This window comes from Pteropus vampyrus, unplaced genomic scaffold (genome assembly GCF_000151845.1).
Source record: "Pteropus vampyrus isolate Shadow unplaced genomic scaffold, Pvam_2.0 Scaffold33, whole genome shotgun sequence".
NCBI lineage: Eukaryota > Metazoa > Chordata > Mammalia > Chiroptera > Pteropodidae > Pteropus > Pteropus vampyrus.
The window spans coordinates 8,975,985-8,989,595 of record NW_011888814.1 but is presented as its reverse complement, the minus strand read 5'-3'; the positions used below and the strand labels follow the sequence as shown (position 1 = coordinate 8,989,595).

At 45.6% G+C, this 13,611-nt stretch overlaps 1 protein-coding gene across 4 annotated transcripts in view; it reads right to left on the bottom strand.

Moving 5' to 3' along the window:
- Positions 1-13,611, bottom strand: part of STRIP2 (striatin interacting protein 2) — a 45,392-nt gene that overhangs the window by 15,699 nt on the left and 16,082 nt on the right. For 2 of the 4 annotated variants that reach the window (XM_023528928.1, XM_011357209.2), the window contains 9 exons: positions 13,313-13,548; positions 12,992-13,057; positions 12,233-12,296; positions 11,404-11,475; positions 8,536-8,610; positions 7,764-7,861; positions 7,173-7,299; positions 4,526-4,626; positions 1,165-1,231 (listed from right to left, as the gene is read on the bottom strand). In XM_023528928.1, the coding sequence (XP_023384696.1) occupies positions 1,165-1,231; positions 4,526-4,626; positions 7,173-7,299; positions 7,764-7,861; positions 8,536-8,610; positions 11,404-11,475; positions 12,233-12,296; positions 12,992-13,057; positions 13,313-13,548 (906 nt within the window). Of the gene's footprint in view, positions 1-56; positions 1,086-1,164; positions 1,232-4,525; positions 4,627-7,172; positions 7,300-7,763; positions 7,862-8,535; positions 8,611-11,403; positions 11,476-12,232; positions 12,297-12,991; positions 13,058-13,312; positions 13,549-13,611 lie in introns of those variants that run through there. The other 2 variants (XM_011357210.2, XM_023528927.1) reach the window with 2 other exon arrangements.

Sequence of the window (13,611 nt, the reverse complement as noted above, 5' to 3'; positions counted from 1 at the left end):
ATTCTCCATTCCAACTCTGAATGGCAGGGATGCAGGTCTCCACCTTGGCTCTGCTACTTTCAACTGTAAGGTTTTGGCAGTTATTTAACTTCTCTATCCATAAAACAGAAATGCCAACCTTATACAGTTGTTTTAAAGACTGAATAACATCATGTATATAAACAGGGTCAGACAACTTATTACCCCTCTCTGCAGGAGTAAGAAGCTCCCAGCTTCCCTGGCTACTGAGACCACATCTAAATAAGACAGGGAATCTCTGCCCTGGTGCCAAAAAGGGTGCTAGACCTGGTGTTTCTGGACATGGGTTTTCCTCTAATTCAGTCTGTCATCTATGAAGAGTGGACCGTGACAAGTTCCTATATGCAATGGGCCTTCAGGTTTCTCATCTTTGAAACAGGGGTTTGGGACAAATGGTTCTCAGTTCTCCTCCATCCAAGAATCCTATGGTTTTATAAAAGCTGTACCACAGAAGGTATCATTCTGTTTTTGAATAATATACTTTTCTGATGCAACATTCTGCAGGCATTAATGTTGGGGGACAGAGGGTTGTGTCATGGCACATATGGGTGCCATCGCTGATCATTCAGCATTTATTAAGTTCCTGCCATGTACCAAGCATGGTGCTAGACTCTGGTGATATGGAAATGAAGATATTATCTCTTCCTTCAAGGAGTTTTCGGTCAAATGGAGCAACAGATACAGATTACAATGCAACGGAGTGAGGGTATGGACCGAGGTACATCTAAGGAGCTGTGGCAACACATGCTGAGGTAGACACTTGATGTTCAGTACGCTGTTGATCAGTCAACTTCATGGAATTCAGAAGAATTCTGAGGGACTTTTCTGATTTGCCAAGAGCTGTTTCCAGGATGAGGAATTTTCTGGGTCATCTTTCTGTGGCTATATTGACTTTTGCCTCAGCGAAACCTAGATAAGGTTTTTCACTGACCCTCTTCTCTTCTCTACAAAATACTATGCTCAGCTTTTCCAAATTGTTCTCAACTGGGTCAGCAGCTCGAAACCCCTACTGCCTCTGTGCTCTTGCCAATATTGATCTGAGCCTCCCAAACCAGGCTATTATGGGGCTGCAGAAGAAACGGAAGAGCAAATGTCAGCCTCTGCCACCTGGCAATTTCAAAGGCTGCCAAATCCCCATCTGCTTACCAGACTCTCCGTAGTAAGTTCTGGTAAATCCTGAATGGTACAGCAAGGGTAATCCAGGACCGAGATGCTGCAAGATGCAGAGATAAGAACAGGCTTTAGGTAAATGGCAATGGCAGGAAACAGCTGTATCTGAAAGGGCAGGAGTTATTTCTCTCCAACAGGCCCCACCTACTTCCCAAATTGCTTAGTGACCTCAGCTGAAGCTGAGGGTTCTGGTGCCAGGCAACTCCAGCTCCAGTCTCCTCTCCTCACAGTCATGAGAGGAACCAAGAGTTCTTTCAGGCTGGCCCACCATCTGGCAGATGCAAAAGAGAGCCTCTGGATAGCCACTTTTCTCCTCCCTTCTTTAAAGGAATATGTAAACTTGTGTGCATTTGGGTTTCTGTATTTAAGTGTATGCTGTGTATGTATGAATATAATTGTGGTCCCAGAGATGTTGCCCAAACTTATCCTACTTGTAGATGTGAGGATGAAACGAAAACCTCTCCTGTGTCTCTCACCAGACGTTCTGAAAGCCAAGAGCTCTGGGGAAGGATCACAGAAGCCACTCCTCAAAGGAGCTTGAGACAGAGGCAGCTTCCTACAGCAGGGCCAGTATAGTAGCTCAAGAATGGTAATAGCATCTGTCCCCAAAAATGACAGTGGGGGACTGCGAGGGAGTTGGAGGCTCTGCGATGAGCCCAGGGAGGCAGGGGAAATGAGGCACCATGTGATGACGGAAACATAGCCATTCAAAATGACAGTTCTCTTTCTTTCCTCATCTCTCTTCTTCATTGGTACAACGCAGAATTGAGAGTAGCTACTCTCTAATGCTCCTTCTGGTCCCAACATTCCATGAAGTTTTAAACATGTCTTTCTGAACTACTGGAGTCGGAAATAAAAGATGTTGGTAAAGCAGGAGCTATAAGAGTATGGGGTTCCCTGAATCCGTCTGCATTTCAAGAGACAAAATGTCTATCCAAGCAAAAGGCGATAATTTGACTAGAAGTGTTTTACCTTTGTCCAAGAAACCCACAAAGATAACCTAAGAAACAAGAGGAAGAGAGGAGAGGGCAGTGGATTTACCTGCAATGTTGCTCTCCCAGGGTTTCCAGTTCTGCTATGCCATTAGGATGAACATTCTTGGCTGGCTTATCCACTTACCTACCCATCTCCCATTGACAATGCCCCATGGCAAAGTAGGTGCTGGCGACCAGGAAATGGGGGCAGGAAATCAAAGATGGATTGTTCCAATCTCAGTGAACTGAATTATAGCCTCAGGGGGTGTAAAATAAAGTTATAAGCTTCTAGACTATCTAGATTGTAAGAACTATGAGGAAACTGAGCAATAATGAGCTGTGGGTACTCCAAGTTCTCAGGGATCAGGGACCGGTAAAGTCTATAGGCGGTGCCCAGGAAGACCATCTTACTCAGGCCAACCTTGGCAAATGGTGTAGGTTGGCACCATCACTCTTCCAACTCCAAATTAAATGCGATGGACACCTACTGAATTGTTTGACCCTCTCCTTCCAGGCCCATCAGTGCATGGGTGGAGCATTTAGTTCCTGAACCCCACTCCCCCAGCCACAGTTGATTGATACAGGCGTAGACCTCTAACCCTGGGAATGTGGAACAAGGATTGAGAACCAGTTCAATCTCTGAAGTGGCATTGGGTGGGACATGTTTAGCTCATGTGGGAATATTTCACCAAGTGGCCTGGGAAGCAGACAATACTATTTGTCAGTGAGACAGGAAACTGGAGTGGAGGTACAGAGGCTTGGTGTCCATAGACAGAAGTGGAGGGCTTCCTGGTCTCCCTACACTATAGACTGACCCTGAGGACTAGAGCTGTATTCCTGTCTTAGGTTCCACAAGATGATATGCCCCTCATCTCCTTCTAACAAGTTCCCCATTCTGCGTGAGCCAGGTCCAGCTGGTTTCAGTTACTTATAACTTAGAGGGCTGACTGACACACACGGGTGCCTTCATGAGGCTGTGGCCCTTACCCAGCCCAACCCACACTTTCATTTTCCCTGGTGACCCAAATGTATGTCTCAGTGCCATTTTTAAGGGGGCCAGTACACTCGTCTCTCTGTAGTAAGAGGCAAAAAGAAACAAACAAACAAACAAAAAAACCAAAAAAACCAAACAAACAAAAAAAACCATTCTCCAATGCTTCCTCCAAAAGGGTAAAGTATTTAAAGCACTCTCATATACGTTTATGTTAACTAATGCATTTAAAGCTCTATGTTATAGTCAGAGGAGGCATTATTCTTATTTTAAAGATGAAAATACTGTGGCTCAGAGAAACAAAGTTTCTTATTTGAGATTACATAGCTAGCAAATGGCAGATCCAGGTCAGGAATCCAGGTCTCATGATTTCAGTTTCTGTGTGTGTGTGTGTGTGTGTGTGTGTGTGTGTGTGTGTGTGTGTGACTACATATCAGTGAGCTCCTCTCCATGGTGGAATTTCAGGCAGTACTGACAGAATGATGAGGCAACATCTCCTAGCCCCTCTCGAGTCACTCCAAGTATTAGATCAGTCTTCTTATTCTACTTCAGAAACTTTGCCTCTGCCTCTCTTAAAGTACTTCTGGTACACTCTACTGATAAACATGCTTCTAGTTCGCATGGAAGTAGCAAACTAAGGAACAAGAATCTACTCTGTAACACCTCCCCCGCCACACACACAAGTCCCCATTTCTCTGGAGGAGAGGAAAGCAATTTGTATTCATAGAAATTGTGATCAGAAAGCAATTTGTGTTTTGATCCTGCCTTTGCTATTTACTTAAGGGGTCTCGCTAGCATGTTAACCTTGAGCAAGTGAATTAATACCACTGAGTTTCTAATTAGTAAGATGAAAAATAAAACTTGTGGTAATACCTCTTAGCACTGCTGAGGATATTAAATAATGGATGTGAAAATACTATAATTTTTAAAACTACAAATTGATCTATCTAAGTAAGGGTCTATTATTTACTTTCAGTTACAAATCCTGTATAACTCTTTACAGTTTACAAATAGTATAACTGATCCAACTTATGATTTATATGAAGATCAGGGCTGGCCTGACAAGCAGGCTGCTTCACAAGAAACATCTTTAGGACCCTCTGCCACAGAGCTGAAATTACATTGTTGTAGTTTCATTACTTTGAGTCACGATATTTTTTGGCTTTCAAAACTTTTAAAATGCAAATATCTTTGTGAAGAGGCCAAACCATATGCCCCATCAGCTAACACTTCAAGGAAATTAAATTTAACAGCGACAGCTTTAAGATAGAAGGGATAAAGGACACCAGGAGAACTGAAAGGCTCAGAGACAATGTAATTTTCTCAAGCATCCCAAATTAGCCCTTTGAAATAAACCTGTCCAGAGCCATACCTGTTTTTAGCAGTGATGTAAGACAAGATATTTTGATTGAAGAACTTCAGGATCAATGGAATGCAGTTGGCAAATACCAAATGTTGTGATACATATTCAAACTGAATTAAAAGATCGAAAAGGAGGAAAGGGCTGCTTATTTGGGGGAGAATAGAAAGTATGTATGAAAAAAAAGAGGCAAATATAAATCTAATATCTACTCCTAAGAGTATCCACTGTCCACTTGTGTTATCATTCTTCCTGTCTGGGAACTGGGGAGAATCATCTTCAGCCAGCCCATCCTATGTTGTGGGGGACAATCTGCAGTTTATGTATGTTGCAAACTCCTGACCAAAAGCACAAAACATAAACAAGCCGTAAAGAAAGTCCCACTCTAGATAAATAGAAAGAATTGCTGTGAGATTTGCTCCTAAGCTCAATAGGAAAGGAAGGCTCCTCAGTTTGCTGTCTTCTGTACCAAACCTCTGGCTCACAGTGTTTCGACTGTGATTGATGCAGCAAGGACAGGTGCAACTTACTCCTGGCAACTACTGGCATCACTCAGGATGGAGATGACGAACAGTAACCAAATGAACCACTAGAATGTGGGCAAGTCTATATGGTTCATTGTATTATCTTCTGTACTTAGAATATCAGTATTTTAATGAACGAATTGACAAGAGCCATTGGGCCAACAGATACTGCACTAAGAATAAGTCCAGGATCTCTTTTATGAGCTAAACACAGGAGCTCCATTTTGCTCTCTTGAATTGGGATGGGGTTTGTGTCCAGGAAGACCTAGTGGAGAGAGTGTCATGAAGTTGTGTCACCTGGATTTTGCCCATAATACGCTGAGGAGCATCAGACACGATTTATCTCTAGATCCAGAACCTAGACTGCTGGGACAATGCAGAAACTGGGTTGAAAAAGCAGAAAATTGTGGTGTTTTAAATCCCCTACCTCTTCTTGATTATTAAGAAGTAGCTATGGCAGCAAGCTAAGCTGCCCTCTGCCCTCTGCCCCTGGATGTGTGGTTATAGGTAGGGAGTTAGCTTGTGCTGTTTGTTTTTTTCTTCCACTCAAATATTTTCTTCCTGGCAGCTGACCCAGGGTATTCTCCAAAGCCTGAGATGGAGAAGCCAATATATACCCACTACCAAGCGATGGAAAACTTTTTTCAGTTTGAGATGTGTCTGTAGCCTTGTCAGGATTCACTGACACTGACACACTGGCAAGGCCCATCAAGCCACCCATCTGTCTGGCTGTTGAGCCACATACTGCCCACCAAAAGAAGCAGACAGAAACAAACATCCACTGTTCTCTGTTCTTTCTACTAAGAACACTTATCTCCCACCCACCCCAACTCCTCTCAGCCCTGCTGCTGCTCAGCAAACATTGGCAGGAGTGTGAACACCCTGGACACCCTAATATACCCAAAGATGTCTTTGAATATATTAGAGTGACGAAATACCCAGTCGTATAGTCAGTCAGTGGATGCAGACCCTGCAGGGGCCTCCCTGCACTCTGAGGACCTTCTCTTCTTCCACCAGCAAGCTTTGTTCTGACTTCTTAGGAGGAAAATAGAGCACAGACTCTGCAGGAACGAGAAGCCTCCTCTCCCTCCCACAGTCTCGCCACAGAGACCATCCATTCACTGCTCCCATCTTCCTCTATACCTTGGCGATGCCACAGGACCAAGTCTAAGCTCCTTGGCTTGGCAAACAATGCCTTCATGGGGAAGCGGGTTAACCTTTCTTAGCTTTGGTTTCCTCATCTATAAAACAGGGATAAAATAAGACCTTCCTCGTAGGGTTGAGAGAATTAAATGAGATCCCACACAAGCTTAACAGAGTGTCAGGCACATTATAGACGTTCAACAACTATGTGCTATCATATGCATTATGATCTGTCCTCTGTTGTCCCTCTAGCCTCACGTATTGCCAGGCCTCCCCATCTTCCCCAACACCAGGCAAAGTTTAATCAGTTTCCTAAGGTACTTAGCTCTCTCTCCTCCAGACTTTCACAAATTAGCTTTTCTGCTTGAAATGCTTCCTGTCTTCTTTCCCTGACAACTCCCATATTGCAGCTAATATCTCTTCGTTTAGGACTCAGGTTAGAAGTCACTCTCCCTCCACCTCAGGTTGGATTAGGTGTTTCCACAGCAGCAGCCAATGCATACCTGTATCACAGTACTTTCCACTCTGTAATTGACTATTTATGTATCTGTATCCTTTGTAAGCCCTTAAGGGCCAGAACTGTGTTTTATTCAGAATTATATCTCAAATGTTAGAAAAGGGCTTCCCAGATCAAAAACTATGCTCAATATACCTGCCTCTCCGCCACCTCATTCTTTTTTGTAAAATGCTGGAATTCTGTCTTCTTTTGCTTCAAAGCTGGCTGGGCATATTCCCAAGAAGATAGAGATTCCAACCCATGACCCTCACATGATGTTCAAAGGACACAGACATCTGCACCTTCTAGGACAGTTCCCCACATCCCACTCCACACTCCTATCCCGAGCTTGTGCAGGCATCTGGATTCCCCGAGTGAGACAAAGAAAAGGCAGAAAGATGCTCAGCTGCACAACAAGGGCCCCTGCATCCCTTCTCTAGGAGACAGGGCCTGGAGAGCACCTGAGACCTGTGGCGCAGCTCTCCTAGCTGCTCACCTGGTAGATGTGGTTCAGTTTGAAGTGTTTGAGGAGCAGCAGGAGCAGGGCAGAGATACTTTTTACAATGATCTCCTTGTGCCTGTTCACATCGATGCCCAGCTTCATGCTCTGGAGAACAGTGACGCTATAAGGGGGACAGGAGGAGTCAGTGCAGTGGGCAGCTGGAGAGAGGTCTACGTAGACCCAGGTATTTGGTACAGATACAATATACACAAGAGAGCCAGAACTTGGGAAACCTGAACTTCTGTGCTAGGGAAACCTTCAGAGTTCCCACTTATGCACCTGTCTGGAGAAAAGCTCCTCTAGTCTTTTTGTTTCTCTCTCTCCTCTGGGAAGCTCAGAACTTGAAAATGTCCACCCACATGCCCATGCAACGAGTCACTGGCACTGAAGTTGCCCTCCAGACCCTCAATGCTGAGCTAAAAAGAGCACAGCAGAGAGCAAGGTAGTGGAAAAGGGCTACTGCGGGGTGAGGGGGGTCTCTTTTGAGACAATCCCTATAAGTGTTAACAAGGTGGGGTGGGGACCGGAGAGACTCTGCAGAAGAGATGGCTAGTATTCAGCAGCTGCCCCAGTTGAAGCACTCACGGCATCTCCTCAGGCAGGACATCTGCCAGGATATTGATAGAGTCTGTCTTAGCCTTGGAGGTGGGGGCTGCAGCCAGCAGAATCTTAAGCAGAGCAATCTGGAAAGTAGAAAATGAGGAAATCCATTCCTGTCCATCCCATTCAACGAGGCTATTCTTCGACACCTCAGCAGCCCTATAAGAGGTGTTTTAAAGCCTTCCTTTAAGTTCTTCCCTCAATGACCGGATCTCCCCAGCCTCTGGAAACGCAAACAGGCACCCAGTCCTGAGAGGCCTGCCTGTGCGGCTAAGGAGCCGAGGGGAGTTTATTGGCTGCTTGGCTTCAAGACTGCTCTTTCCAAAGAGGAAAAGGAGAAGCAGAACGAGAGGGGCAATGCCTGGAAGTAAGGTGGGAAGGACAGGCAAGACCTCGCTTCTCCCGCTTTTTCCCTTCTTCTAACCCTGACCATCAGCATCCTCACCATTCTCAGATTAAAACTCTCTAGGACATGACAGACTATGGCAAACCTCAGAGGGACTAGGGCCCCCAATGCATCTTGTGCAGACCCCACCTTAATCTCCACCCCTCCCGAAGGACTTGGGAGAAACACCAAGTCCTCCTTCCTCTCACAGGAGCCCCGAGGAAAGCTCAGAATTCTGTTAGAGAATGCCTTGCTGGAGGGGCAAAGATTCAGGAAACAAGCTCAAATGATGGACAGCTCAGCTTGAAATGGCTCTCAGCTATCTGTCCCTCACAGCACAGAAGGGCAGCTCGGGGCCTGCTGTCTCCTTACCATGTACTGGGGGAGGCTATACAGCATGCCCTGGTAGAGGATTTCACATGGCGTCTCTGGTACCACCTCTTCCCCCTGTGGCAAGAAACACACAGTTTGCCCAGGACATTTTCCAGTTGACCAAAGGGTACATTTTCTTGGTCGTGAAAGGTGGCATGAAAAGAACACCGAGCTGGGAGTCAGATCTAGGTTCCTGTCCTAGCTGTGTTAATGACTCATTGTATGACCTGGGGCAAGTTACCTTCCCTCTCTGTGTCCTAGTTTCCTTTTTTATAGGATCAGCAGGCTGGTCTGGAGGACCTCTGAGGGCTCTTCCAGCCCTAACAATCTATAATTCTGGTTGTCACATTATTTGGAGTCAATCCAGAATTATTCTTTCCATGTCACTTGCTGGATCAGGAGTCAGAACTCCCACCTAGGAGGTGGCTCAGCCCACTTTTGCTGGACACACGTGGGCTTAACTCAGGCTGCAGGAATGCCTGGGACACTGGAACAGACACCCCACACAGAGGCACTGCCCATGGTGTCCGTCTGAGAGATCTGGAATGCTCTGAAGCCAGAAAGGAGAAGTACGTGACTCGATGAGAGGGTTAATATGGGAGCTGGGTAGCCTATGGCCTGGAGAGGCAGGAAGATATATTAACTGGGAAGCTCTGAGGTGGAAACTATTTTCTTTACTTCTCTATTGGCCCCTACAACGTCCCTTTCTCCTTTCTGACCAGCCCTTCATGCGCAACTCTCTTTGTCCTTTTGATGACCCCCTCTTCTAAGCCTTTTATCAGAGTAGGAAGACTGGGAACCTCTGGTGCTCAAGAGGCAACTCAGGCCACTGTCATCTTTGGCCAGCGCAGTTGTTCCTCACCCAAGGTCCCTCTATTACAGGGCATGGGTCGCTGCCAAGAGACTTTGAGGCAGGGAGAAGTAAGCAGGCCCCTTCTATCCCACGCAACTCAGCTGCTGCTTAAATAAGCACAGGTCTTAACTACACATTCAATAAAGCCTGGCAATCCTGCCTGCTTGCCCTCCTGCTCTCCACAAGGCTTATTTCATACCTTTTCCCCTCTCCTCACATCTATCACCTCGCCCCACAGCCTCTTAACATTTGCTAAGCCTGCCTCATCCTTTATGGAGAAAACAGAAACCATCAGAAACAAACAGAAACAATCCTCTTCTCCATGCCAAAGCTACCAGAACAGTCTCTACCTTCCTTCCTGACATAAATGATGAACCACCTATCAAAGGCCAACCCTCCACTTGTGCTCAGGATCTCACACCCTACTGCTCTGTCAAATGCGATAGTTTTGTAGTTATCCCCTCTCTCTTGGACCATCTCTTTTAGGACACAAACATACTCTGTATCTCCTCACTATAAAACATTTTCTCCTGCCCCATATGCTCCTTCAGCTACCCTCCCATTTTTATTCTCTTCACAACAAAACTTCTGTTTTGTCTAGTTGACTGTCTACTTCCTTTCTTTACATTCCTTTTCAACACACCAAGTAGGCTTCTAGCCCTACCACTTCCTTGAGGTTGTTCTTTTCAAGATCACCAGTTTTCTTCATGTTGCCGAATCCAATGGGCACCTCGTCCTTATCATGCCCCACTTACAGCAGTATTAGACACAGCTGATCACTCCCTTCTTCTTGAAAGTCTTTCTTTTCTTAGCTTTCAGAGTATCATAATATCCTGGATTCCTCCCACCTCCCGGAGTGATTTTCTTACTCTTCTTTGCTGGCTCCTTTCTAGACTCATTCCATCCTCAATGCATTGGTGTGCCCCAGGGCTTTGTCCTGGGTTCCACCCTCTATTCTATCTCTACTCCTTCCCTGGGTTATCTCGGCCAGTTCTATGGCTTTTAACACTGTCCAGAAGTCAACGGATCTCAAATTAATTTCTCTAGGCCAGTCCTTTCTCTAAAACTCTAGACCCATATATCTAACTGCTTCGCTGCTCTGCATGGGTGTCTGACGGATATTTAAAACTTAGTACGACCAAAATAGAACTCTTGATAAAAAAGAACACCCAGCTTAGCAAATGGTACTTATTCTTGATTCCTCTTTTTGCCTATCTATCACATACAATTGAACTGGAACTCTTGTCAGCTATACCTCCAAAATATAACTCAAATTCATCCATTTCCCTAAGTCCACAGTTACTATCCCAGGCCAGGTCACCATCATCTCTCACCTTGACAATTTTAAGAGCTTCCTAACTGATCTCCCTGCTTCCACCCTTTTCTAGTCCAGTCTTTACACAGCAGTCAATGGTTTTTAAAAAGATACATCAGATCATGTCACTGTCTTGTTTAAAATCTCCAAAGGCTTTCCTTTGTACTGTGAATCAACTTCATGCTCCCTATTTTTGCTTAAAGGTCCTACATGAAGTCAGCCCAGACCTCTTCTCTGACTCCATCTCCTATAAGCCCACCCCTTGACCCTGTGCTCCAGTGGGCCATGCCACATGAACAGCCTTCATTCACTACCTCTAACACTCTGAGCCTGCTCTCATTTTGCTTAGGCTGTTCTCTCTGCTTGGAATGCTCTTTCCTGTTGTTCCTATGGCCACTCCTTCTTGTACTTCATATTTTGGCTTAACTGTCAACTTCTCAGAGATCTACCTATCCTGACTAATCAATCTAAAGTAGTCTACTACATGTCTTTAACATGTCATTCTATTTATATTTTCTTCATTATATCTCCCACTCTGATAGTCTTCCTGTTTCCTTATTCATTTATATTTTTTCTCCAACTTTAATATACCATGAAAGTAGGGACTTTGTCTTGCCTGACACACAGTAAGGGCTTACACACTTGCTCTGCAGACAGATCTCCTCCTGCCCTCTTTCTGTGGAGGAGTCTCTTGACTCACCAAAGACATGGGACACTTCTCCAGCTCCTCTTCATTCTTGATTTGAACATCGGCGATGGAGATGTACTTGTGCTGGGGAAGATAAGACATCAACAAGGGGCTGAGGGCCTCAATCTCATGTGCACCAGCCTCTTGCTTGACTTCCTCAATGACAAGGAAATATCCTGTTTATGGGTCCAAATAGGTCATGAACTCTTTGAAGGCAGGAGTCTTATTCAGCTTTGCATCATTAACTCTGAGCAAAGTGCTTCATACACAGTGTTTCTGTTTATTCCACATTTCCAATTTGCTGAAGAGTCACAAATACCTAAGCATTTACCTTCAACCAAAGGGCAAGGGGAAGCCAAGAACAGGTCATTGCCCCCGGACCACTGCCCTGGGAGTTCTGCTGCATGGACATGTGTGTATGGAGTGATGATGATGGGGTAGGGGAGGATTCAAGGTCTGTGCAGAGATGACTAGGCTTAGTCCTTGTGCTCAAACACACATGAGATGTAGAGCAGCCTGCTACTCAATCCTGGGCCTTTGGAAGTTAGTGGTCCTATAGGGAGAAAGAAATGAGAGGTAAGGAAGTGAGGAGTGGGAAGAGAGAGAGGAGGGTAGGAGGAGGGAAAAGGAATGAGAGGAAGAAAGGAGAACTTTTTCATCTATACGAATGTAGGAAACCGGTTAAGTAAAGAGAGAACAGATTTTTTGCCTCTTTGGCCAAAATGTCTTTGGGGAAATGTAGAACAATGTATCTGGTCGAAGAGCCTCACACAGTACTGAGACCCTGGTGATCCAACTTGCCTTGATAGCTCCCTATGCCTGAAGAGCCCACTCTGCTCACCTGCTTTAGAGTCTTCACACTTTCATGGATGGGCCTGGGTAATCCAACCAAGGTATCTGTGTCCCTGTGAAATGCAAGACACATCAGATCATAAGCTTCGAAAGTATAGAGAACTACCGATACTCCTTAAAGTCACATGGACCATGCCACCTTCAGCATCTGATATCCTGGATCTTACTTTACAAGTTTCCAGATCTCTCATCATTGCTAGCAGGACACACAAATAATGGTACACAGAAGTGTTCCTAAAAATTAGGATTTTTATATTGCCTTTTGAGGACTCATTTTGTCTGGGAATAGTAGGTTCCTACTTAAAAGAGCATGTAGCCCAATGACGCTTTTGACAGTGAAACACCAGTAACAATGCTTTCTCAGATTTTGTAGAGGCCAGTGGGAGGATTCATGAAGGTGGGGAGGTGGGGGAAGACTGGGTCTGTTCTGACCATATCTCTTCTTCACAGAATTCTGACCCATTAGAGCAGGAAGGGTCCCTAGGGACCATGTGATCCAACACTCCTATGAGGAAACTGAAGCCCAAGAGGGAAATGACTTATTGCTTAGGGCGCCGCACTGGCTAAAAGCAAAAAAGTTCTAGGAAACTGGAAGGAAAAAATTTCATGGAAAGAGCCCAAAGTAGTCACTGGGAGTTGCTCATAGGTTGCATCATGACTACTGGGCAAAATCTCTCATTCCAAGCCACCCGCTCCTCTGGCCCCCTAAGAACCATCCTATAGCCATTCTGACCATCCAGTCACTTACTGCCCCAGAGTGAATCCGATGAACTTGTTCCTGCTTAGCTCCAAAAAGTGCTCAATGTCCTTCTGTCTGAGAGGACGGTGGAGATGAACCCAAGAGGAGGAAAGAAAAGCAAACCTTGAGAGAGCGAACCTTTGGGCTCCTACCCCTCCAACTGGAGCGCTAGGGCAGGGGGGGAAGAGAGCAGCTAATAGAGGGAACTTCAAACCTAGAGTCCTGACTCCCGGCCCAGCTCTTTGAGCCTTGAATACATAGACCACTCCACCCTGGGTCTTTAGTGATTGAAACCACAAAGCTTGGGGTCCTTGGTTCTATCAAGCCTACCTGACCTTTGGTGCCCAGGGAAGACCTTTAGGAAAAGCCACTCGCTCAGCAGAGAGAGGTGCCTGCGAGGGTGGAGGTGGCACCAGAGGGTCCTGCTCTAGCAGGTCTAACTCTCCATCCAAGTTTCGTTCTCCATCACCAGCAGACTCCTCTTCCTCCTCTGTGGTTGGTTCCTCAGTCTTAAAGAGATCTCTTTCATTGTAGATGTCCAGGCTGTCCTGCTTAGTCAGGAGTTGCTGGAGGGGTAGGGAAGGGGAGGAAGGTATGAAAAGATCACACCCTGGGCATCCTTGTCTGAG